Raw genomic sequence first — 27,802 nt, forward strand, 5'->3', positions numbered from 1 at the left:
GATGTGTTCTATCTCGAAGCCCTCAGGTTGGAAGGTATCATTTGTAAAACCTTGCTTGCAGGATAGTTTTTGCAAATCTGTGGATTTTGAAATATATGGGTAGAAACTCCAAGCAGTATAGTGCTCCTTTCACCACAGATAAATGTATTTAAAGAACTCATTAATATACCATATATTTATTCAGAGATTGTTCAGAGGAGCATATCAAATCATTTAATGATTTACTGAGATTTAAAAAGAGAAGCTGACACATATGTATACGTGTGTGTGTATAGATATACAGTATATATATATATATATATATATATATATATATGTATATGTATATATAAACACACACACACACACATACAGAGTATACCCCTCAGTGTCTGTATGAGATGCACCAGGCTTTAAACTAACTCCATTGTAAACCCATCTGCAGCAATATGAGATCATCAGAGCATCAGCTGCTGCAGCCAACATAGTATACAGAGAAGGTCACAAGATTTACTGAGGTCAGGTATGCCTGCTGAGTCTCACATAATCATCAACTTGGAGACCATGATTGTAGGACCATGATCTTTTCTTAACCTGACTAAGCTATTTCGGCACCTAAACCTAACCATCAGCCACTGTTTCACGTTAACCACGTGCCACATAGACGCTAAAAGGTACAGTACCTTGTGCGTCTGTCTAAGATGCAGAGGTGCATCAGTATTTGACTACCTGAGTTGAGAATGTGTTGGAATTACACGTTGTAAAAATAAATATTATGTACACTAGTATTATAATTAGTAAATACAATATATTGTAAATGTGTATCACACAATGGTGGCTCAACTAACCTCCCTCTCTGCCAGTATTTCTCTCCAGCTGGCATTTTTTCCTCGAGCTGTGTGACTTTGTTGACTGGTCCCTTAAGCACCATACATTATCGTGGAAAGGCAGCAAGAAGAGGGCTGACGTAGCGCCTTCTGTTTATAGATCTATTTGGTGCGTCTATCTCCAAAACAAATGCTCTGCGGTTTACCCTCCTCTGCCTCCCATCTCTATCTTGCTCTCCCTCCTTTTTTCCTCTCTCCTCGTTTCAAGATTTATCGCTCTGCAAGCTTGAAGCCGGGAGGTCCCTGCTTACCTCGACTTCTACTTCCCACCCTCCAACTCTCCTCCCTCTTTCTGTGCCCCTTTTTTCCCACATCCTTGCCCTCACTCAGCCTCTTTTTACCCCAAGCCCACCACTCCCACCCCATCCATCTCTCTCACCCTATCCATCTCTCTCACCCATTCTATCTTTCTGTATCCATTTTCACCTTCCTCCCCTCTGGTAAAGAACATTTTATTCTTTTGGAATCGGTCTGGCAGAAAGAGCAATGGGGCTTGGTGGCACAGTGGAGCCTGTAACCCCAAAAAACTCTGCTAGAACACCCATTAAAAGATTTGTCAGTGTCGAACCAAAACCTGCATCTTGACTCAGTAAACTTTTCAGGAATAGGAACTACAGCAATATTTTATCCTATCAATCCCCATCAAAACTTAACATTGTATACTTTATTTAAGTGGTCTGCTGTTTCCTTCGGTAAAAAATGCTGTTCAATTACAATAAAACAAAACATTTGAGATAGCAGGTTTCTGCAGGATTTTACCAAGGCTACAGTGCAAGGCTATGAATCTTAAATTATGAAGAGATTGCCTGAAGCTTGTGAAAAGAAAGTAATTTATATTTCATCTTGCAGGAGAGGAGGATTAATAGTTTCTATTGTTTTAGGTTATTGTCTGTTGATTTGCATGCTTCTGTTCTTGTTGTGATGAAGTAATAGCCTACTGTGCTGTTTTCCATATAAAAAGCAATGTATGTAATTATTATATGTGCTCGATGCACTTTTGTTACATTTACCGTCCTGTATAACTGAAAATTGAAACTATTCAATTGAACTTGAATGCGCCTGAAAACAAGTTTATCAGAAGTGTGATGAACATGTCTTCAGCTTTATCACACTTTTTTTTCCCCTTTCTTTTTCATTCCTTCATGACAACCGAGCTGCCTGATTCAAGGTGAAATCAAGCCTAGTCTATCCATTATTCATCCCCAAATGAACCCAAAAGAGCCCCATCAGAACCAGAGAAGAGTTACATGTGAGACACAGACTCATAATTAGGCAAGAGGATGAGAAGCCAACAGGCACCTGAAATATTTAACCCTGCAGTCCTGGAGGGCCCCCGAAGTACAAGGGCCCCCAAATTAGCAGTCTCAGCTTGTTCTTTTTTCCATCAACTAGCCAGAGCCGCCCTCAGCTACAGAGTTGTGACCACAGTTTCCAGCAGAAGCCTCGAGATAAGCTAATGGGAGCCAGTGCAGTCGCTCAAATAGATTAATTAATTCAATTTTAGATTAGGTTTTACTCTCACTGTGAGCCTTTGGAGACAGAAATGTTGGACAATTTGATCATGGAATACTAATTGTAGTTTTGCTGTTTAGCTCGCTTTCAAATCAGGATATTAATTACATAATTTAACAGCTCAGTACAAATCCATTTCAAATGATTTTGTAAAGAGTCTATGAATTGACTTGACTCAGAAAATGAATCAAGCAGCACCATGAGGGGTGTTTAATGTTTCTTCAATCCAACGTTTTGGCCTTTAAATCTTGCAAGTTAACACACACGCACACATATGCAGACACACAATGATCAAACGTGCCTTTACTGGCCCATTCTCTTGCCAGCTGCCACACTGAGATGTTAGTGGATGAAACTGATGTCAGAGCTGTTGACACAAAGCTTGTACAGGACACTGGTGACATGGTAAATAGATGATAAGGCCCCCGAACGCACGTGACGACCCTTGAACATATTAAACCCAAGTACCCAGAGCGAAAGCTTGTGAGCAACCCTGGTTTATTTTTTGTTGTTACATGGCCGTGGGGACTGAAAACAACAAATTAGCACCGCACACCAACAAACACATCACTTATTTAATAGTCCCTGCTAATTAGCTGAATTAAAGTTGAAAGAGGAATGGGGGGGACACTGCAGGCACTTTATCGCACACTGTTTGATTGGTAGTCTAGTTTAGCTTTGATTACATACTTTGTACTTGTCTTTACTGATACATTTAAACAGCTCAACAATTTACTGCCTCTGTCTGTCTTGACTTTTTTAATTCATTCACCACTTTCTCTACAACATCCCTGATTACTATCGCTCTATCATCTTCTTCTTCCCAGAACAAGCTAATTAATTAAATAACAGTGGACTCTTCGTAGATTAATACAGAAATACAGTTGAATGAACATACTATAAGTATGGTTCAAATTTCAATGTCTCTGTTGAATCACAATTTTTGCCTTGTAGGTCTGAAGTCTGTTTGCAGTTGAAATAAAAGCTACAGACTAAACAACATACAGTTCCCTCTTTCCAGGTTGACAGTGGTTTTTCTTCATGTTTGTATGGTTAATCTGTAGACTGCATCTGTATACTTAAAGTGTCTACAATCAAGATTTTTTGATGAAAAAGGTGCCACTGGCAGTGCTGAATCTGAATCTGCTCCCCTCAGCTTTCCAGAGCAAGTTTATAGCAGAAGTTTGTGCTCATTGCGTAGCTGTCCGTCTTTACCTTTTTAGTTCACTTTCACCTCTCCCATAGTGTAGTTTTTGACCATAGCAGGCAGCAGTTTTCAATGAAAAAGGTCTTAAAACTTAACATACACTTTGTCTAGACATGTTTGGCCTATCAACTTAAGAGACTGCCTCCAAGTGGCCAAAGCAAATTATTACAAGTTCAAAACTTGTAAGAGTTGGGTAATCAATCACTGAGAACTTTTAAACACCTTTATCTATTATTTACCTTTTTTTCAGACATACTGCAAAAATAATAGACCTGAAAACAAGGAGCATTTCGAAAACTCAGGTGCCTGAGAGAGGTTTTGAAAAATGTGTTTATTACGTAATTTAAAATGCATGCTATTGGTTTGGAGGTACAACAGTTTGGCAGTGCTTACAGCCACACCCAACCATAACTGTACATGGAGACATACTTTACTTCTGAACTGCTTTGTCCTATCCAATTGCCAAAAATGTAACTCTACCCACAGACTCCGACTGAGTGGCCAACAGACAGGTCGAATAGCTGAAGAGATGCCGAGATTTTGGACAGTCAGAGAGATGGGAAGAGAATTAGACAGACCAGAGATGGGAGAGCTGAAAGCTTTTTTATTTGATTGACAACTGCATTTTTCTTTTTTTCTTTTTTCAGTCAGTGAGACAGACAATCACAGAGATAAAGTCAGGAGAGCTAAAAGCTGTTATTAGGCTGATGGCAAAGATGAATCAACCAAATGTATCTTCCATGAGGCTTGAGTACATTGCTGTTGAGCTGGATCCTGTATGAAGCTAGTGAGACAGACCCTAAGAGACAGACAGGAGGGCTGAAAGCTGTTATCAGAGTGATGATTCAACACAAATAACCAATCACATCACTCATGAACCTTCAGTCCAGACCTGTTTAGGCTGACAGTCAGACAGGCAGTCAGTTATAGGAGTGAGACCGTCAGTGCGACAGGCAGGCTGAGAGCTGTTATTAGGACCCATCTTTACTGGTGGCTGGAGGCTGTTATGACGAGCCACAGCTTATTATTACCTGACTAATTACATGGGCTACCTCAGGCTGGCATCCCTCTGCCTGTATTTATAATCAAAGTGAAATTAAACTATTAACTGAATTAATGGCGCTGTGGTGTATGTTGTGTCAGCTCACAAGAGAGAGTGTTATGTGTGTGCCTTTATTTGTGCCTCTGTGCACATTTCACACGATGAGGGAAGATTTATGAGCGAGACACTAAACACAAAAGCCAGAGGGACAATGCAGAGAGCGTCAGAGGGAGATAAACAGAGAAGCGAACTGAGCATAAAGTAAACATCACAAATGATGTACGGTTCACATGAGACAATGCTACCTATGCTTTTATAATTGATTTCTCTGTGTGGTGATTGGTTACAGTTGTGCCGAGTTGAGAAGAGTCAAGGTGTGAACTTCTTTCTTGAGGTCTGCTTTATCATTGTTTATTTAGCTATTCCTGTCACTCGTCATGTATGTAGAATGTCCAAAAGTGTACGCTGTTACACTCTCGCCTACATATATATGTACATATATATGTATATATATATATATATATATATATATATGTATATATCACCATTATTACATTATTGAACTTTGTTTTCTTTCAAAATGAACTTGTTTTGAATATGTGATGCTGCACACTTATCTCCCTGTTGACTGCCCCAGGAAACGTCTCTCTGTAGACTTGAATTATATTATTATAATGCATATAACACAAGGTAGCTGATACAGAAATGTGTGATGTGTTATAAGTGGAAATGCTGTAGGGCACTTTCATATTTTGTTGTTTAATCAGTGTGCTTGAATAATTATTTTGTGTAAATTTGGTTTTGCATTTGTTGAGGCTTATCTGAGGTGGACTCATCTGTAATCATTGTGAGGCTGCTATAAATTGGCCACAGCAAAATTTTCTGGCAAGTTTGTGAATGTGTATCCGTAAGACTTCATCTTGCCATGTAAGACAGCTGCTGTCTACAAATGGCACGAAAAAGTGCCTATTGTCATATATCAGCAGAATATGTAAATCTCAGTGCAAGTAGCAAGAAAACTAGACACATTGTACAAACTTTGCCCATACACACAAGTAAAAACTTCCCAAAGTTTTCTGTAATACAAACACAGATTGGTTTTCTAACATCAAACAATGTGAAGATGATGTATGCATCACCCAATGGATTGATATCTAAGAAATGGAAAGATTACCATTCTGTAGTGCACAAACCTTTCTCATTATAACTCCAACATCAAACTAACATTAAAATAAGAACACATCAAACCATCATCAAACATCATCCAAACCTTAAGATCAGAGCTTTGAAGAATGACTTTCATGGAGAGAAGTGAACCTTTAATGTCACTGAAAGCTAGCTGAAGTGGTTCTCCACCAGGGGCGGCAGGTAACGTAGGTTTGAGAAGGCTAAGCCTTCCCTAAATTTACTGCTCTAGACTATTATTCATATATAGCAATGTGCTGATCGCAGTTAGATCCACAGGATATTCCAGGTGGCCTGATCATAAAATTAACATTATATATATCCCCAGCCTCACCCACCCCCTACTGTATGTTCTAAACCCAGCGTGTATTGGCGGATACAGCAGTATATTGTGGTCAGTTCATCAATGCCTTGGTAACGTTGTTTATGTAACATTTTTAGGAATATAACCACATTTAGCTAAACTGAAATGAAACATTTCTGTCGGGATGAATGTGTATTTTGCAAACTGTGTGAACTTCATGAATTAATCACATAGCACCCACCTATGTGATTAGTACATGATTTGTTCACAGTGTCTGTTAATTGACCCAAAGAATGTGTCATAAAAGCACTCCACAACACTTTGTTTGCCACCATAGTTTTGAAGACTGCTCACTTGAGAAATATGTATTTTACAACTGAGTTACCAACAATATGAGCGATAGCTAAATGGATTGAGGATATTGCATGGCAACATGAGCATAAACAAGTGCAGCAACAGTCCATTCAACAGTTTTGTGTGATGACTTTCTGAATACAGTATACTATTTGAGTGGTATTAAAGGTAATTATAACCATTTGATTTCTCAATTGGTGCTGTGAATGGTGGTTATTGTTGGTAGGCTCATGGTAGAATCCACAATTGTCCCACCAAGAAGGACTAGCAATTATTGTTACCTGCTCCTACGATTCACATAAGCACCACCGATCAGATTGTTTGGCTTCAATCAGCTGTTGTGTAAATAGACATTAGCAGCTGTTTAATATGCAGCAATTATTTATAGCCCGTATTTCCATGCATTTGCATATGAGTGCTTCATCAAATAAGATTTTCCATCTGTGGTCGCACTTCTAACTGACAGAGTCCTGCACTAAGTGAATGGGATCAGGCCTGTTCATGCACACTGCCCATTGAGCTGGAATGATTCAAAGCACATTACATCTGTCATGCTTTACAAAGCGCCCATCGCCTTAAACAGAGTGGAAAGATAATATAGTGAAGCCTATCACACGCCCCGTTGAAAATAATTAATCCAGCACACATGCGTTGGGAAACAGATAGGAGAAGCAATGCACAATAAACCGTGTGGAGCACTCATTTGTTGTTTGGCAAATTTGCTACCTGACTCTATATGAATGGGTGGTGTGTGTCTGTGTGTACGTGCACAGAGGTGGGGTGTGTATAAACTTGCACCTGAGCATTCATTTGGATGAAAGTGTGTGCCTCTGTTTACATCTAGAATCTCTTTGGTGCATACCCGCACATAGCCGTACAGTCTGAAGGCGTTTGTGAACGCTTTTTGTGGGTTTATCTGTTCCATAACTTTGTATTTGTCCCTCACGCTTGTGCGGTTGTTTGTGTTTGTGATCAGCCCATCCTGGGAGTCTCTGGCCGCTCCAAAATAGAGCACAGACAGGTGTGACATATTAGAAATTTGGTCCCGACTCGCATAAGCAGACCACAAAACAATGAATATCCATCCATACCAAATGGCAAAACAGAGAAGTAGAGGGGTGAGAGAGGGAGATTGAGAGTGAAGAGGAAGGAAAGAGAGGGGAAAAAAGAGGATTTTTCCATTTCAACGGATCAACGACTTTCCAATTTTAACACAATTCTCATTTGGAATTCAGACCGGAATGCAGCAAGATATTAATTTGGGGAAATCAACAGAGAAATTGGGTCACCTGTGAGCTATTCATTTCACGCCGCCAAAACAAATAAGCAATTTAAAGGAGAGAAAGGGAGAGAAGTGAGGGGAGAAAGAATAAAAAGGAAATTATGTTAAGTGCAGAGATATAATGAAAGAAGGCGAACAGAAGGAAGTGTTGTTTAAGAATAGGATGATTTCTCAGACTGACGTACACAGTAGAAAAAAAGAGCAAGACGGGGGCCAGGGGAGCTAGAGAGAGCGTGAGATTGAGTTTAGAACTTAATGAAAATGGCAGACATGGAGTTTGCATTCATTGCAACACACAACAACTGCATGTAAACTAATGTGTGTAGTGTGTGGCTTAATCAGACTCTGAAGAGGAGAGCAGAGGTCAGGGTCATGGTTGCATTTAGCTCATTTAGGTTGAAAATAATTGCCTTTTTGCAAACATTCGCGCACAGAGACACACTATAGAACACGAAGCAAACACACTCACAGACAGGATGCTGTTTTGATTATGCAAATTGAATGTAGAGTGTGTCAGACTGGCAGAAGAGAGAGAATCAAGTGTGAACTGAGAAGGTTGATACAGGCTAAGGCAGTATTGGTTATACAGGTTAATGCAGTATTGACTGGTAGCTAGAAGAGGCAGGGGCTACTGGGGAGATGAAGAGAGTAGACAGCACATGTGTGTGAGTATGGAAACTGAAGGTATATTCATATGCATTGATTGGTTTGCAAGAAATACAAATTGCTGTTTTCTTAATCATCTTTTTCCCTCTCTCTTTTTCTACAGGACAGTCCATTGATCCTCCAGTCAGACAGAAATGTGACGGTCAATGCTAGAAATGATCAGGGACAACTGACTGGTCAGCTAACCGTGGGTAAGACACACAAATACCATACATGTCCACACAGACTACATCGGCTGTAAACATTTCCTTTTTCGAAAACAACCTTCAAACCAGATCATTTCTCCAAGACAGTCAGTTATATTGTTTTGTTTGTGCTTGAATTCCTAAATGAATTTACCTTCCTCTGTTTACCAAACTAAATGCTATCTGTTTCCATTAGTGTATCTCACTGAGGCTGACAGCCGTGCTGTTTTCTCAAGTAAATCATTTTCCCTGCTCTTATTTGATTAGTGAGGGCCCAGTGTCCCACAGAAGATGTCATTTAGAGGACATATGCTATGTTTTCTGACATATTCTTATGGGACTCAATAACTTACGAAAAGTCTAAGAGCATGAACAAAGCTATTTTTAATAAATAAGATACTCAAAGTAAAGAAAATCAATGGGTACTTAAATACATTTTTTATGTTTATGGTCATAGTAGCAATATTCTTATTGAGTTGGTGAATAATAATATTACAATAACCAAATCTGGAGTGAGTGTAAGAATTTCAGGAATTGAGAAAGAGTAATTAAGTAAGTACTGTCTGGCCTGGTTATAGTGTTGACGTAGTAAAGAGCAGTCTTGAGCTGGCCCTGTCTACACGAGCACAGATATTTCTAAACTGTAGCTTTTTCTATGTGTTTTGGCCTTTGTACCGACAGAAACAGCATTGTAGGTGTCTGAAAATGGACCTTTTGGAAAATTCCTTCCAGAGTGAAGCTATTTAGAAACTCTGTGTTTACGTCTGAATGAGTAGAAACAGAGATTTTTGGAAATAATGATGATAATGACAACCACGTTCACTTCCTAATGGTTCTTATCAGTGTATGTATATAGCATCATTGTCAAAAGTGATGGGCAGTATCATCGGTGCCCCTCAGTGAAGTAAGTCGCTGAGACAAAGGGCCAGGGACAGGAGATTATGATGGCATTAACTGGAGTTCAGAGCAGGTTAAATATAAAATTAAGTTAGCTGTGAACCTTTGTTCCTGTCTTGTTGGGATTTAACATGTCTCTTCTTTAGTCTCTTCATTACAAAAGTTCAGAAGCCACCAGTCGGCACTAAAAGGCCTTGTGAACATTTCCTCAGCATTGGAGCACAAAGAGATACAATGATTTTTTAGGCTTCAAGTATCACAATGAGGACCTCGTAGTAGTCACGCTGCATTTTAATTAACTCACTCCTCTGAGTAAGAGTGTCATGTCTTGCTCATGTATTTATTTTGTACTCTAGAGATGTATGTTGTTTTAACTTTGGACTTTTTGCTGTTGTGCACATGATATGGGAACACTGTCACGTGGTTTGTAAAACCTTCTGATTGCTGCTGAAAGTTTGTGTTTGTTTGAACCAACTGGAAACGATGACAGCTGACTATTGACGGTTTTTGTCTGCTTTAATGACATTTGACCAGCTTTTACATACTTGTTTGGCTTGGTGATAATAAGCAAAAATAAATTAAGGTATTAAGAATATTAAACTTCATGTCTTCAAGAATACCAAGCTCTGTAATGCTAACCACAAATTAAAAATCCACAAAGTTCGTGCTGCTGTGACTTTTTGAAGGGATAAATCCAACATGATTTGAATACCTCATAATTTCAGGCCAGTTATTCCCAAACTGGCAGAGAGGGAGGAGTGACTTGTCTAAATCCAAGATTCGTAATGAAATCACATAAATTAGAGATTTAGAAATATTCAAGATTCAACACTGGTAGAACACCTCTATAAAAACGAATTAATTGAGAAGTCCTCATTCATGCCCCCTGGAAATAAACTTCTGAATTAAAAAATCCAAAATACTTCTCAATATTTTTTTCTGAACAAGTTGACATTACCACCTGTCTTGACTTAATCACTTCTGTGCTTATTAAAAACCAAATGTGTTTTGATGAGCTACAAAATGTTAAAAGCGTGTGCCTGGGTAGTGAAAAATACGGTTTCATAAATTAAACATGAGAGACGTCACATTCCCTCTCAGTGTATCTCAGCCTTTTGCTACTTTATCCCTGAAAACATTTGCCCATTCAGAATGATTTATTTGCTTTCCACCTGACCCCTTGAATACTCCAGTCATTTGACACTAATGTTAGAAAGAAGGACTTTGAATAGCTCATAAAACACGTTTAATGACAAAAAAAAATGCTGCCAATGGATTTAACATGTGAAAAACATGCTTGATCTGTACACGCTGCCATCATAAAATGAGCATATTAATTTATTCTTGAGGTTTTCTTAGAAATAAAAGTACCACCTCATAGCCCTGACTAAGTATTTGGTGCTGACATCAGAATTTAGGAAGTTTCAGAGACAGGATCATTGCTGAGTAACATTTACAGTGTGACAGGTGAGGTGAATGATATTTTCAGGTAGAAGGCTCGTCTTCACTGTCTTTCTCTTTGATGTGAACACAGCATATAGATATTCATCTCCTGCAGGCTGGCCAGGAACGTCTAGTGTCTTTGTACGCACACGCACAGACTTTTCTTTTCTGTTACTTTTCTGAAGGTTTGAGATCCCTGACAGCTCACCCCCTGCTGTTAAAACTCCCTAAAGCTGCTTTCCTCACCAAGAAAAGCACTTTAATGCTTATGTGTGTCTGAGTGTGTCTATCTTGCAGTCAGCGAAATCAATCTGTTTTAAAACTAGACGGCCAGACAGCCTACTGCAGCTAACTTCATCAAACTGCTACAGAGTGACATAAAGATTGCTGTGTAACCTTACTTGTACTGTTGTTGAACTTACACTTGCACATAAATGATGAATTATCATGCTGATGTGCTCTATCTGTCACACTCACGCACACAGAATCACAAATTACACGAAAACTCTTACTTTCTGTCACACATTCTCACTCGCCCACGCAGCAGCCACAACTTTGGGCTAAGATTCCCCAGACACGGGGAAACGTGCCAAGCAAGTACGAGTTCCATCAATATCCACTTTGTCACATACAAACACACGCACACGTGCGCGCGCACGCTAAAGACCTCAGTGGCTGGCTGATGGGATGCAATGGGACAGAATGAATCCCCTCAAGGAGCTTCTGCTATTGGGCTCCGGAAATCCCCTGGTCCCCTCCTGCCACTGCCTCCTGTTGCCTCTGTGCTGACTCAGCAGTACATTTAGCACACACACTAACAAAAACACACACACTCTTCCCCTCTCTCTTTCTTCAGTATCCTCATGGGGATACCCAGAAATCCTGAAAGTACGACGGTTACTTCTCCTCGCCAGACCCTTAAACAGTGGCAGCAGAAAAGTTCCACCTCAGTAAACTCCTCATTAGTATTCATCACTGAAACTCGCAGAGGAACAGCTCGCTCTAGCTTGTACAAAAGGGACAGGATCATCACGGTCAGCGGTATGAAAAGGTGAAATGCCTACAAACGTTTGGACTAGTACATTAACATCGAATACGGAGTCACAGGTGTACTGACACCTTATTACATACTGGATGGTAAAATGGGTGCTAATTTGAGGTGCACAAAAATAGAATGGAGGAAGAAGAGAAATACTCAGTCTGTGTGTAAATCACTGTATCTGGAGACAAAATGAATAAACAACTGTCATGATATTATGTTAAAGTTTATTAGAAGGTCAAGTTGTTGATTCAAATATTAGAATTATTCGACTAAAATATCAGCTCGGGCATTGGTCCTAGTTTGTTAGATGCTTGACATTTCTTATGCATGGCAGCAACAAGAGGTAACTGATGAACGTTGAATCTTTCGTCCTTTGATAGCCAGAAATCCTGCAGGGTAATGTCACTAAACCACTCAGATTAATATCAAGCTTTCCAGCCTGGTCAGTCAGTGGAGTCTACAGAAAGGACCCAGAGAAAAAGCTGATTTGCCAGAACCTTTTGCTCTCTATTGTGATGATAAAAATGACTTGTTTAAGGAGTGCTCACACCTTGCCATACTTGACTGAATATCCCAAGACAGACATACACACACTCTACATTTACCTTGTGTCCCCCCTGAGGGCCCATCTTTCGATAGAGAGGGTTTGAGTACATGTGTTGGCCTTGGGCTTCCCATCTCAGTTTTTATTGCTCCCCCCCACCTCCCCTTCCTTCATCCCTCCATCACGGCTCTTCCTCTTCCATCCTCCCCGTCGCTGTCAGCTCGTTAATGTGAGTGAGAACCTGTCATCTTTGTCTTCTGAATAGCCCACCATAAAGATGATGAGTGAACTTGGGAGTTTTGAAGCCATACCCTTTCACCCGCCTAGGTGATGATGTCTCGGCATTAGAGGCAGTGCAGTGTTGTCGGGACGGCTTCCGCTGAATGAAAGTACAGCACGCAGTGGGACTGTCATCTTTGAAAGTAGCGGAATGAAGCTCCAAAATGTAAAATACTGATATAAAATGACATGAACCTTTTAATCACAGGAGCAGTAGTTATAGTTTTCCGAAAGTTGCACAAAAAATAACTCTCTAGGTGTTTGGGGCTGATATCAGAAACAGTGTACTATTGGCCCCAGTGCACGAATCAGTGCCACCAAAATCCTGCTTGTGGCCATTAAAACATCACATTCGTGGTGATAAGAACTAACAGAATAAATGGAAAAAGTTGGAATAAGGGACTAAGCAGTACTTTATCCTTGCCTGAAGTCGCAGAAGCACATATTCTGAGCCCTGGTACACACCGGAGAAACATCTCAAATGCCTTTTTGCACTTATGTAAAGGCAGCAAATACACAGCACTAATAACGGACTATTTAAAGACTTCAACCGGTCAGCTCCACTATTATTCACTGTTTATTTTTTCCTATCCAGTCTCTTTACCTGTGTGTCTGCCTCTTGGCAAAGCTTCCAGTCATTACAGCCTGTGTGAGCTGTGTGTTTATGTTCTGGCTGTCTTATTGACTTTTCATTTTTCTAAGTGCATGCTGCTGATAATGAATGCTTTTTCTCCCCAAGCGGGAGAGTTATTTGGTAGCACTCATTACCCTTGTGTGTGTGTGTGTGTGTGTGTGTGTGTGTGTGTGTGTGTGTGTGTGTGTGTGTGTGTGTGTGTGTGTGTGTGTGTGTGTGTGTGTGTGTGTGTGTGTGTGTGTGTGTGTGTGTGTGTGAGAGTGTGCGCGTGTGTGTGTGATTTTATCGGGGCATTTTTTTTTTTTAGCATAGCGGAAGCCAAATGCATCGTTGGAGGAGTAAGGACAAATGTTTGTGTTGGTGTAGCTGCATGTGTGTTCGGAAAGTTCAATTTGGGACGTGAGAGTGTGTAACTGTGTGTTTGTGACGACGCTCAGGACAGTGGGACGGTCATTCGCTCATACAGCACTCGCCATAAAAACAAAACCCTCCAAACTTTAAAAGTGACTTTCAGCACTAAAGTTTTCCCTCTCACGCTGTTCCATCCTACATTTTACAACCTCACACATTTCCCCCTGTCTTTCTTCCTGCCCTTTTTCGTTGCTCTTTGCTCCCTCTTTTCATCTATTCTGTTGTGTCATTTTTACCTTTCACTCCCTTCCTTTTTTTAATCATGCATGGACCTAATCTTTTATTAAACAAATGAATTCCCCGCTGACCTTGTTACTTTCTCCTTAACTCAGGCTTACATTTATCTTTTCATTATCTTTACCCTCTTACACTAATTATGTTCTCTTTTATCTAGGTGGGATCACCTCAATTCTTAGGCGTTCTGCTGATGTATCTTAAAAAGTGGATTATCAAAGCAGTGAAATTAGGGGACTGAACGGCCAAGACCACAAAGAGTAAAAGATGGTTAATTATTTGTGGTAAACGTGGGATGAATTTCCAAAGAGAAAGTCAAACTCTGAGCAACGCTCTCCGTTAGGGGATCGTAACCATTAACTGGTTGCTTATTAGCATGCATATTAGCTCTTTATTAGTCACTAGAGAACACTTATTTATAGTTTATGGTACATGACCATATACTACAACTACTTGGCCGTTATCTGAAGCCCTGTTCAGACCAAAGATTGGCAAGTTAAAACTTGCAATGTGTCGGCCTGCAACGTTCTAACAACCTGCCACACCAATGCAACAAGACGAGACAGTGTATCATCTCCATAGCAACGACTCTCTTTAATCTCGTTCTTATGCTGCCTTCATGTGCTATGGTACAGATGGTATTTTCCACTTGTGATCTGGTATTTACCAGTGCGTTGTGTTCATGTGTTTTTGTTGTTGTACAGAGAAAATAAAGATGGTGGACACACAGATTCAGGCTTGTTAGCATCTGCTCTGGGGAGGTAAAACCAAACCATAATGGTATTTTAAAAACTGACACCGAGTGTTAACGCATCATATTACAATTGTCAATGGAGCAACACTTTATAGGCTACAAAAACTATCCACTAACAGTAGCAAAACACGTTTAGTAGTGTACATTGCTTACCATTCACGAATCTTCCGTTGCTCGCCGCCATGTTGAAAAGGTGAAAGGTTATCTCATCTCGGCAACTCGGGCATCAAAAAATTCTACGAGTTGCCCAGTGGAAAATACCACATGAGAGGGTGTTCATGTGCACTTTTCATGTAGTCTTTTGGTATTTACCATAAATACCATAGCACATGAAGGCACCATAACTGCCACGTTAAGTTACTCAAATAAATGTGTGTTTTTTTTTCCTTCCTCCATCTAAAACTGCCATTTCGAGCAGAAGCAATATGTAACTGACTTAACCAGCTGTCCTTGCTACGTGGCACTGATTGGCTGGTGAAACAGATGACATGCCTCAAGGTCTTTACACACCAAACTGATAAAGGCCGACTGTTGCTTTGCCTGACGTCTCCTGTGTTTCAGCCAAAATGTTGCACTGCAAAGAACACAGCTGTTTGCCAGCTAACTCATACATTCTGCCCCTGCCTGAAAGGAAGTACCTCTATGTGGATTTACAAAACCGTTATTATTATTAAGCTGCATTTTTTGACACCACTCCCACTAATATAGCCACTTCTATTCAAGAATTTGTCTGATAAAAAGTTGTAGAAGAGCGCACATCACACACAACAGCCCTTCTGAGTGATTTCTCTCACCAACGTGCCCACTGATTCTACATGCTCTGTTGGGCAAAAAGCCGCTGACAGGGGTCGTTCAGTGCCAAAACAAACTAGAGCCACAGACGCTCACTGACGGCCCAGACAATGCCGGCCGACCGTCGGCCTGGTGCCTTAGGGCCTTTATGGTCAGAAAACCAGCCACTGGCAACTTGACAAACTGAATGAAATGTGACACCATCAGCCCGCTTATGTCAAGCTGAGGCGGGCTAACTTACACTGCTTTCCCCTGCAATGTTCTGAAATGGTTTTGTCTTATTGTGTAGCTTTGGTCTTTATTGGGCTTAATATTTTTCCCTCAATAACCTCATAATTGCTTCTTATTGATTGTAAGTCAGAAGTTGTACGTGAATTGCAATCTTTATAAGCTTTGCTCAGTGTCGGCTGAACAAGGTGGTAGCACCACAGAAAAGCAATTCTCCCTTACTTACTACACAGTATAAAAAACATCTGCTCTTATGTAACAAAACACAAAACTGCAAGAGTTAAAACAATAACAGCCGTGACTGTATGACACGAGCCTTAAAATCAAACATTTTCAGCTTTACTGCTTTTCCTTTGCTCCGCTATCCTTCGCTGCCCCTTTCTTTCTCCTACTCGCTCAACCACACACTCGCATACACACCTTTTCACTATATTTTGAAATGCAACAAATTATATCCAGCAGTGAAAAAGCCTGACAACTTGGTCATAGGGCTTTAGATAATGGCAGAGTAGTTGTAGAATATTGTCATGCAGAATAAGTCATTAGTAAGTGCTTTATGATGACTAATGAGGAGTCGAAATTCTACTAATATGCAGGCTAATAAGCAACAAGTTAATGGTTGATATGTGTACCCTAATAGAAAGTGTTGCCGAACTGTCGTGTGTTGCTGTTCCTATGACTATAATGAGTTGATCTATGGTTATATCTGTAGTCATATAAAAACACATACAATTTATTATTGTTTTCACTCATTTTCAGAAACATGCCATTGCTTTAGCAGTTTAACAGCTGAATGTCGGCTAAAATTGGTTTCTGATTAGTGTGCGGAGTGAGCACTTGCAAAGTCTTGCATAAAATTCAATTGTTCCATTACACACAGTCTAATTATAAAATCTACATCTTTTCAAATCCCCCTCTGAGAAACAAATGATGTACATAACAATCATATTTCGCAGTGATCACATTTTCAGCTACAGTGAGATCTCTCTAGCTTGATTTGGCTGGCGGAGAAACACAGAGATACTGAGTAGTCTAATTTTATCTCTCTCCCTCATCCAATCAGCCAAGTTCAGACAGCACGTCTTCCTCATTTTATACTTCCTCTCTATGATCAAATCAATGGTTCTAATGAGGCAATTAAAAATACATAGAGCTAAGCATTAACAAACTGGAATACACTTAAAGAGCCATCAAGGACTCAATAAAGACATGGATTTATTGCTACTGTTGCCATTTATCCTTATGATTGCACTTTAATTGCACAAAGGCTAATTGTCTGCGCACTGTTTGGGCTGCAATATGGCAAATATTGTTTTCATGACTTGTTCATATGTGTGGCTTTGTTTGCCGTAAAGAACGGATTTAATGGACCATATGAAGTCATCCTTCTGCACCAGTGAACTATAGGCTTCATACTGTTGCTGGTGGTAGGACACAATAATGAAATGACAGATATATAGTGCTTCAAGCATGAGAGCGCTCTCCTTGCCTCTGGTATTGCAGGCATATATCGCAAAGGATGTTTGGAATAGGCTGTGAAGGTTTTTTTTATTATAATAAAGTAGTGACTATTATTTTTTTTTTACTTTTAATAAAGCAGCTTTCTAATCAAAACACATTGAACTGCCTCACAAGTGTCCATCATTGAAAGTGCCTTAACGATATCTCACACACTCCATTACTCTTTTTCATACACTTGATGAAACAGGCTGGAGTCATAGACCAAGTAATGGTATGACAATAGAGTGCAATTTAATATGTTTGAATAAATCCTTCAGAAAGCTTGTAAAAAAAATTGTGTCTTTAGACTTTGTCTGAGAGGCACTGATTCAATTTTGTAGTAATTTTTGATGTGATAGTTTATTTTGCAGAGTCTGCAGCTTCATCACATAATAGGACCTGGGAAATGTTTTATCTGTGGGTAAAGTATTGAATGGAGCATTGTAAAAGCTACAAGATTATTTTACTGTTTATGCACTGGAAAGAGTTATACGGCCGTGAACAATAACCATCTGTTTTTTCTGTGTTTAATAAAAGGACATTAAAACATCAGAAAAAATGGTGCTCGGTGACGTAAGTCAAGTAAGAACTCTGTCGCCCTCTGGCAATAAAGAAGACTTTATGTGCGTTTATGAGCGTGCAATGTTTATTGCAAGGATAGCAGAAAATTGTATGCCATAAAGCAACAGTGTACTGTCAGCCTCTCTTAATAATCCAGCTTCACATCTGCACAAAATCACCTTGTCAGGTAGAAAAGCTGTTTGTAAAACCATCACTGTCCACGTAATTCTTACATTTGCAACCATCAAATTAAAAACTGCTTGTTTACAACCAACAATAGTGCAAGCTGAAAATAAAGTTTTCTGTGGGACACACTAATAATGTGGAACAGCATTGTCTTTTTCTGCATTGTCTGTGTTTAAAACATAAATAATGCAGAATGCTCCATGGTTGAAGAATCTGCCACAAGGTCGGAGCAATGACTCAGTATTTTTAGGCATGTTTGGAAAGCAAGCATTCATAACAGTGCGTATTATAAATAAAAGTCTAAATTGCCCAAGCTGCCTTCCAGACTTGCATTCAATTTTGAACACCACTACATCCCCTAAGGCGCTATTGCCATGTTTACATTTTAAGTACTAAACTGGCACTGTTATCCAGGTGGACTTTTAATAACTGCAAATACTGGAAGATGTTGAATAAATCTTTCTAACTGCTCGTTGCAAAGTAATAAAAGAGTGCAAAGAACATTCATATGAATTAAGTCAGATGCCATCTACGCTCTGCAAAAACCATTTAATGTAAGCACCACGCTGCCTAAAAGCAGGTACTGTAAGTTGGCACTAGGCTTTTATTGCAAATATAAAAGGTCAATTAATAAAACGTCTCAGTTAAGGCTCACTAACTCATATTTAAATGCAAGATTATTATCTCTTGCAGCTTGCATTTGCCATGACTTCAGGATATTAATGTAATTATGTTCACAGAGGCATGTTAAGTCAGTAGGAAGCTGTAAAATCAGATCTACCCAAGGCCATGAGTTCTTCAACTTTTCCAACAGGGGGAACAGCTCCAGATTGTCTACTGTGCGTGAAAATAGGAAACTTTTGTCATTTTTTTTATGTCTTGTTCCGAGGTCGTGTGATAAGTTTGGGTCTGGGCCTGGGGCTTGGCTAGAGGTTTGAAAGGCACAGACATCAAGAGGGAAAGAAAGCAGGAAACAATTGACCCTGCTCCGAGTTTTTGGTCAGATCCAAACTTGGCCTGAAAACTTTGAAAGTTTCAAGCCCAGCAGCTGTTCTCGTTCATTCATCCATTTCTGTATTTTATTTTTGTTGGAAGTATTGGATGGCAAAAGTGACAGGTGGCACAGCTACTTTTGCAAGTTGTTGTTTCAGGCCGACACAAACATTAATGTGTGATATTTTTCATCAGATTTTTGCCTTTTTTTCTGATTACTGTGTTACTTGAGTGAAAGACACACCTTTGCACGTAGCACTAAAACCTCAAGTTAGTGGTGTTTCATGAAGTAAGTTTAACAATGAAGTGAGGCTTACCTTGGGAAATAAGGTTTATTTTCCCAGTCAAATTTGTCAGTACCTGTATTTGTGATAAAGGTAGCTGGCTGAGGCATATTCCTTTCAAATTTATAAAAAAAAAAACCTTCTGTAAATAGTTCTCTTACTCAGAAACGTTCATAGCATGTTTAATGAGTTTAACCATGCAGTTACCATGCACCCCTCCAAGCCTGATCCTATTCAGGTTTGTTTTCAGGCTTAGCATCACCTTAAACTTAGCTTGTCAGTGTTATAATCTGGCAACATAATGCACAATTTCTGCTAAGTTTCCTTCTAGTAGTCTTTCATATGTGTTTACTGCAAAGTACACAACTGCAGCTCATTCCAAATGTATCAGTGTGACACAGGCTGCAGCTATTTCCCACTTAAATGAAGTGCAGAATGTGAACAGTAGTTGTCAACATTTGGCTTTTAAATGCACTAGAACACATGCATTCTCCTGCTTTAGGCTCTTGAGTATATTATTTATGGATTTTAACCCAAGATGACAGAATTTTATGGTGAGCACTGCAAAAACCTGAGATACATGGAACACAGAAGTTTAGCAGCATGACGATCATCCCTTCCTACAGACAGACAGCGCATGTATACTGGTGTTTCTAATGTGCCAAAGCTTCTCTTTAGCTTTGCTTACGTTTAGCTGACTTTCAGAGTAATATTTTTTCTCTGTACTGCAGTGTCAGAAGGAGTACATTCACTTGAGTGCATGTATCTGCAGATGTGTTAATTATTAATCTTGATGAAGTGGTTGTTTATGCATTGAAAAAAAAAAACCCTACATCTTAAGTTAAATAAACTTCATACATCATCACAAAGCCGAAAACACTGCCTGGGACCATGTTACTGCACAGTGAGCACTTCAACTTTTGATGCATTATGTACATTTTGCTGATTATGCTTACTGTCCATGCTTTTGCTTAAGAAATGTTTTGAATACAGATATTTAACTTGTAGTGGAGTATTAGTTTGTTCATGTAGGTAAAGGATCTGAATACTTCTGCCACCGCTGCTATACCAGATATTTAATTTGTCCTGCTCTGTAGTCATGAACATCTCATCTCTCTCTTAATGTCCCTGCCTACCTTACTGTGATTTGGTAGATCAGATAGTTACTTAATTTGATCTAGTCACACCTAAATTGTCTGATAAAACTGCTTCAGTCTGGTAAAGTAAGTCTTGAAAAATATTTGAGCTCTGCTTTTCATGTCCTCCTTTATAAAACAACCTGCCACAAAATTGTCTCAAAACTATGGTCAAGGACTTTGCTGGTTTCAGCCACCAGGATATGATGTTTACTTGAGCAAACATATACAGAGATTACTCCAAAAACCTGATCAGAACCCCAACAGTAGTCTGCATGCAGACATACTCACCATTGTGGGTACGTCACGTCACCGTTGTCTAGACAAGGAACAATCCATCAAAAAGACGAGGAAGAGAAAAAGAACGGCGTCAGATTTATTGAAAAATTATGCATGAGATACACAAAACAGGACTTATTTGACTGACATCAACTATTCTATGAAGAATCTTCAGTTGATCCTCTGCTGAGTGTAAAGGGGAGGGAAGATAATTAAATGAGATGAAATTTAGTTTACTGAATAAGGTTTCCTGTTTTCATTTCAGGTATAGGCCCCAAGCTAGCAATATCATTAATTGTGTTAACGGATACAGTAGTTGCTGGGTTGTGTTTGGGGCTCTAAATTCCATAGAAATATGTAGCTGCTTGGTAAAAATCTTTGCCTGTCTTTTCATCTGCACCTTCCACCATTTCATCTTCCCTCCATCCCACAGCCCCACTCCAGAGATCAGGTTGATTAATGCAGATGACAAACGGCACTCATTTATCTCTCCCTCTGTCTCTTTCTCTCCTCCCTTACTATATTAATGACTGTAATCAACTCTAAATAAATAATTTGTGTCCCTCGGTGCATGAATCTCTCCCTCCCACCTGTGGCAAAATCCAAAAGTTGGATTAAAAAGTGCTTTGCAATGCAGTTTCTTCCTTTCACCCCAGTATTTCCCTCTACTCCCTTCCTCATCTTTGTCCTCGTTTATCTTTGTCTGTTTCTGTTGTGAGAGACACCTTGAAGAGATTAAAGGTGTGCTGTGGTGCAGCAGAGGGCCTGTCTCTCTCTTTGAGTGTTAGAAACACAATGACGTGGTGACCAGCTTGTTTCCCACTGTTGCATCATGGCCGTGTTGCATGATGTTTACTTTCAGAGGGTCAAAATAATACAGTTGCTTTCTCTTTTGCCTTCTTCTTTACCTCTTTTATTCTCTCACTTCAGTGCCATGTAGCACTTAACTTAGAGTACAGAGCTCTTTTTAAACTTCAGTCAACTAATTTTGCACCAAGTTGGCTCACAACTTGACTCCTGACTGTGTGTTTGTAGTGTTTCATATAAGCAGTTTTAGTGACTAAGGACTGTGGGTGGTGTCTGTGATGTCTTTTCACCAAAAATATGAGAAGTCATACAGCCTGATTGAAATTTTTGGTAATTCTTGCATTATGTTTCTGTCCAAATGCATTTCAGGGCAAAGAATCATAGAAACACTTGATGATGCAATTCAGTACAACACCGCTACTACCTTCTGCCTGAATGAGAGACAAAATCACACCAGTTGCGACACCCGTTGGTCCACGTCAACAGTCTCACTAGCAATGCAGCACACACGGGTTGGTCCACACCCATCTTCGAACTCAGCCTCGCTTTTGATCTCAAACACACTTGGAAAGTTTTGTGACTGTGTCTTGCACGGTTGTGACACAGTCCACAGACAGGCAGACAGACAGACAGACAGACAGGCAGACAGACATATACGTAAACACCATGTAAAATACTTGAAATCACTTATATGGTTGGTGTCTCCATTATTTGCCATAATGACACACACATACACACAAAGACTCACATGGTGAAAACATTACCAGCCAATGCTGTTGCCTGGTAACAACACCTTTCAGCTCAACTGAACATTTTAAACGTTGTACCTTGTGCAGGAGTAAAAGGCAGACGTTTTTGCAGGGTATTAAGACGAAAGAGATAATGTGATATACTTCTCAGCTGAATAGCAGTAACATTCAATCAAATAGAACGTAACTGACAACAAATGGCAGCAAAGACACTTTAAGGGAACTGCAGCACGGCTCATCAAGTGATCTCTGGTGTATAAAATGAGTCCTAGAGATAAGAAAACTAATACCAGCATTTATAAAAGATCATCTTGCGATGAGTACTGTAGTCGTGCAGGGCGACTGCTTCGTGTATTTACAGTTTTGTGCTATGCTGTCATCTATCAAATAAAGGCAAAAAAGGCAAACGATCATCAACAATACACTATTAATTGGCTGCTCTTGTGGTCTTGAGTTACCACATCCTTTGGAGTGTCATGGAAGATCTGACCCAAGTTCTTCACAAAGAAATCCACAGTCCAGCAGCAATAAACCTAAAAATATCCTCCGCATGCTTGTATAGGCAAGTGAGAGAGACGGGGAAGTTCTCATTTTTCAGATCACGTTACCATCCGCTCACATATGGCCTATAAAAAGTTAATATATGTAAAATGCGGATTGTTACGTAGAGCGCCTTTAACAGTGAAAAAATTACCTTGTTTTATCAACCACCCAGACCTCAGTTTTTTGGGTTTTTTTACCCACACCACAACACTCCCACAGACAAGATTATGAGTGTAAAAGCCTACATTATTAGTCAGTAGGGAAGGCCTTGTGTTTAACCAAAACCCAAATCTATAGTACTGAAATTGGAAGTAAATAAAAGTTGCTGACTTTTATTGTCTGAAACATCCGTGGTTGGAAGCTATTACAATATATATTTTTGTTTATTTTTAGTTTGTTTATATAGTTTGTTTACAACTAGGGGCCCATAACAAGTAAAACACCAACACAGAAGTCACAAAGTGCATTTATGCATCTAGCAAAAAGGGAAAGCTTTCAAAAGAGTGAACATAAATAAAATAATTTTGTTCATGCCACGTTAAGTGTTTGCTTCTGGACATTGTCCTTCCTGACATGGAGCGAGTGTTTCTTAACCAGCTGTGATGGCCATTCAACTGCAGATTCAGTTGATCTCCTTGCTCAGAACCATGAGGGCTTACATGCTAATGTGGAACCAAATGCATCCAGCCATTTCCTTGGTGGGAACGAAGCGTTATTATTTTCACAAAGAAGATGGAGAAACATTTCACTCAACATTTGATTAAGTATTTCCACATATGTGCCATGCGTTGCGTAATGTGGTTTGCACAAATCCCCCCTCAGGAACATTCCCCCTTGCAGAACACACAAAAGAGCCCATTGGGCTTTTGAATATTCATTAAATTTGACATTCTAGACAGGAGGGGAACTGACAAGCATATCAGCCCGACTCACTCAACAGAATGCTCATCTTAATCCACTGATAAGCGTTGCCATGTTTGAATAACTAATCACGAAGTTAAGTGAGTAAAATCCAGTCAAAGCCAAAATTATTCACCTGACAGAGAAAGTTATTTTGTGTTGTTAGTAACTTTAAACTGGAGATTTAGAACAAAATAATAAAAATCGTCTCTGCTGTTCACACTGTCCGTGTTGTTGTATGTTGCAATCACTATTTATTTTTTACTACTTTATAAAACTATATGCAAAAAGGCTGCAGCACGGCCTCTTGTTATCTGTCCATCCCTGCATCTTGTACAGCTCACACTCATGTTTGCTCTGGTTCATTGCTCTTTGTTTGCATGAGTATTAATAAACAAACAGATTTGCACATACACTAGTGTGCATACATGAATAAGAAACCTTCCTTGTGGTCACATCACTTAGAGGGAGAGTTAATTTGGCAAGTGTGTTTGCATGTGTATGCGCGGGTTGATGATCATTGGAGCATATCCAATGAGAGGCTTAATGCCAATGTAATCTTAGGGAGAGTTACGCTGCTTGTGTTGAGTTGACAAAAATGTCAAAAACACTGTCAGTAAAGTTTTTTTGTTGTTTTTTTCAGGAGACAAATGCAGATTGGTTCCTGCTCAAAGTCTCATTTGGTGGATTTGGTGTCAGGACACTTGTTGGTTCGTGCATGAGTGCGTCAGAGAGAGAGAAGCTCCACAGAGCTCAAATGTCTCCAGCTTTAATTGCACATGTTTGTGCGCTAGTGTGAATATCGAGGCACACACATCAAGGTACTTGCACCCCAGATTGCATCCCTGGATTTCTGTAGCACCGGCAGAGCGTCTGTTAATCTGGCTGTTGATTAAAGGCTATATACTATGTAGGATTTGTCGGTTGCTGTTGGTAAACACAGCATTCAAAGGCCGAAGCTCCTCACCAGCAGTGAGCGAGAAAAGCAGCCATGTCAACGAGCTAGAGAGTGAATGAAGAGTTAATGAGAACAAAGCAATAAAAAAAATAAATAAAATAAAATGCTGTTTTCTGATTGTTTCACATTCTAAAGCACAATAAACACGCTCTCACCTCCACACAATGAGACACCCACTTCATCCTGTTAGCTGTTCGTGTCTTCATCTGTTTCAAACAGACTCATGGACCTGCAGTTTTTTACAAATCTATGGCATACTGAAAGTAGAGGGGCAAGAGAGATTTTTTGTTACATTTTTTACGTTTTTATAGAGTCCCGACCTCACAACCTGCGCCGGCCCAGAAACATAATACAATGCAGGCAGAGGGTAGGGTCTCAGCAGATACAGACACTTCATCATTCGTGATGACTGAGAGGGATTATTTTTTTATGAATCTTTACATATTTTTTTTAGCAAAGTCATGCACAGTATATATTTAACTCACACCTGTAGCACATGTTGCCATGATACTCTCAGAAGCACACTCACACATGTACATATGTACGTATACACACAATGTAAAAACACTGTCTCTAAATTTTCAATTTGTGGACACGCTGGACAAGCAACACAATGTACATTCACTGCAGTATGTCACAGGCACAAATTCCTTTCTAGAGGTAAAGGTGAAGTTATAGAGATTCCCTTGCACCTTCTATTATTGGACAGATCCTTTCAGGTCAGCTATTATGGCTCCAGAAAGTCAATTTTGCTGATGCTCCTGCGGAAGAGGCCTGAAGTCCCCCTAACCTTAGAGTCTAGACTGTGGAGCTGTTGAATGGGCCCTGCCTGGAGATCCCTGTACTTCAATTCATAAAAGGTGAAAAATGATTTAGCCAATGGCCAGACCCAGCCAAGCATTGAAAGCAGCCAGAGGAATCTTAAAAACAGTCATAAAATCCACATTGAACCAGTGCAAGGACACTAAAGTTTGAGTTATATAACCTCATCTTTTACTTAAGAGCCATAATGCTGCATTTAGCATATTGCCTGAATTTTGACCTAAGAAAAACTATAGTGTCATTTAAACAAGACCAGACTTTCTCTACAAGCCAAGGGACAAAAATGGCCTAATTTTAGAAGTGTTCCTTGGCTGGAGAATATATTAGCATTCATGTATGCAAATATGCCTTGACAGGGATGTATGCAAAAACTATTCAAGACCAGACACACACACTTAGAGAACAAATAATTACATGAATGTCACATACTGTTTCACGCACTCCTGCGATCTCTAATCTGCAAGAGTGTGAGAGAAGGATACTGAGGGAAGGGAAGGTGAGGGTGGTAGGGAGGCATAATCACAAAGCACATTGAAGCTGACTTTAATTAAAAATTCATCTTGACCTGTTTGGGAAAATCAACCATGCATAGAGTGTTTACTTGGCTTAGCCACACTCTCCTTTGTACCTATCCCCCAATCCTTTTACGGTGTCCTCTTGCGTCATATCCCATCATTGCTAGAAGCCCTAATTTAAAGCCTTGAATTAAAAATCCAGGATAGCCAACCCATATAACTTTATTATGGCCTCAATGCTTTAATGTGCTGCAGTAAAAAAAAGTTACACAGGGACCATTTTAATGTCCTCTCATTAATTACAGAATACAAATTGGAGAAGTAAGAATTCCATTGAAGTATGTGGAAAGTTTAATACATTATTTCTTTTGTTTTTACCCTATTCAGAACTTGAGCTGCAAGGAAAAGAGGAGGACCTCTTTAACAGAGGCAGAGTTCATTTAAAGTTGTGATTAAAGGAACCAATAATTGCATAAAATTGACCATCCGGCTAGTTTAGGGAATCATGCTTCAGTAGGGTAACAGTGAGTTGGAGGCGTCACACTCACCTCAGTGTCCAGAGTGATGTTGATGTTCCCTTGAACGGGTGATAAAAACCCTTGTTTTTTCAATAGAGCTTTGACAGCACCAACAGTAGAAGAGTGTAGTAGCTCAATAATTGCTGTGCGAATGCACCAGATCAATTAAATGTTTACACATTCCCTGAATCACAATAGTAAAGTTGTGGGCTATAACACCAAAACAATAAGCTTCTGTGGTACTGAAGGAAACTGCAGAGTTGGGTGATACTTCTGTTGGTTAATGACTATGGGTGACCTTACATAAAGTCATCTGACCTGTGAAAATATTGATTACAGCTTCTTAACAAAGTGTCCTTTTTGTGGTATAAGCCCCTGTATCCGATAGGTGTTTCTCACACCACAGTACACTTCATAACAAACCATTAATGAATTAATGAATATATGAAACAGCAAGTTGGATAATTAAACAATGCTGCTGGAGGCTTTGGGATCTCTAAGGACCCTTTGTACATTTAAGGGAAAGGAAGGGGACTTAAAAATCACAACCATCACATGAAATTTCATGGGCAAAGTCAAAAGAGGTACAAACAATTGAAAAGTTTTCATTCTATGATTAACTTTGAAAGTGTAAGGATTTTGTTTGTATACCAATTTCCCATTTGTTGAGCAGGGATGAGTGAAACTACATTTGCCGTCAGGTGTTTTGTGTGACAGCCAGAAATTAACATATAACAGCAGGCTGGTATGAATAGGCAAAACTTAGTTGAGTGTGCATGCATTATTCCAAATTGAATGCGGTGTTTTAAAGTGGTAATAAACTGAACACAGGGCTCGAGCAGCATGGTTAAAACATTACAATGCCTGTAAGGCACCCTGATGGCTCAGCAGACTGAAGCTGACTTCACAGGCTGGAGATGTTGAAAAGTTCAGATCTGACTCAGGACATCAGTCACATGCAGTGTACTGTAGTGCTTCTCTTTGTCACATTTCTTTCTCCAGCACCTCTCATCATCAGTGAGATATTTCAAAAGCTTTATTACTACTGAAGTTTCATGCTGAGGGATTCACTCGTGACAACAGAGGAGATCCTGTCAGGAAGTGATTATTTTAGTCAGTGCATCAATTAACATGTCTGCCTAACGAGGAGTCCTGTTGTTATTGGTGACAGCAGAATTACTTTGGTGTTA

The 27,802-nt window shown here is 39.6% G+C and overlaps 1 protein-coding gene across 4 annotated transcripts in view; it reads left to right on the forward strand.

Moving 5' to 3' along the window:
• The window catches only part of LOC311272887 (zeta-sarcoglycan-like), a 335,957-nt gene that overhangs the window by 256,332 nt on the left and 51,823 nt on the right, over positions 1–27,802 (forward strand). For all 4 annotated transcript variants that reach the window (XM_084379627.1, XM_084379626.1, XM_084379628.1 and 1 more), the window contains one exon: positions 8,522–8,609. In XM_084379627.1, the coding sequence (XP_084235753.1) occupies positions 8,522–8,609 (88 nt within the window). The remainder of the gene's footprint in view (positions 1–8,521; positions 8,610–27,802) is intronic.

Source organism: Pagrus pagrus (genome assembly GCF_965226575.1).
Source record: "Pagrus pagrus genome assembly, chromosome: 2".
NCBI classification, from domain to species: Eukaryota; Metazoa; Chordata; class Actinopteri; order Spariformes; family Sparidae; genus Pagrus; species Pagrus pagrus.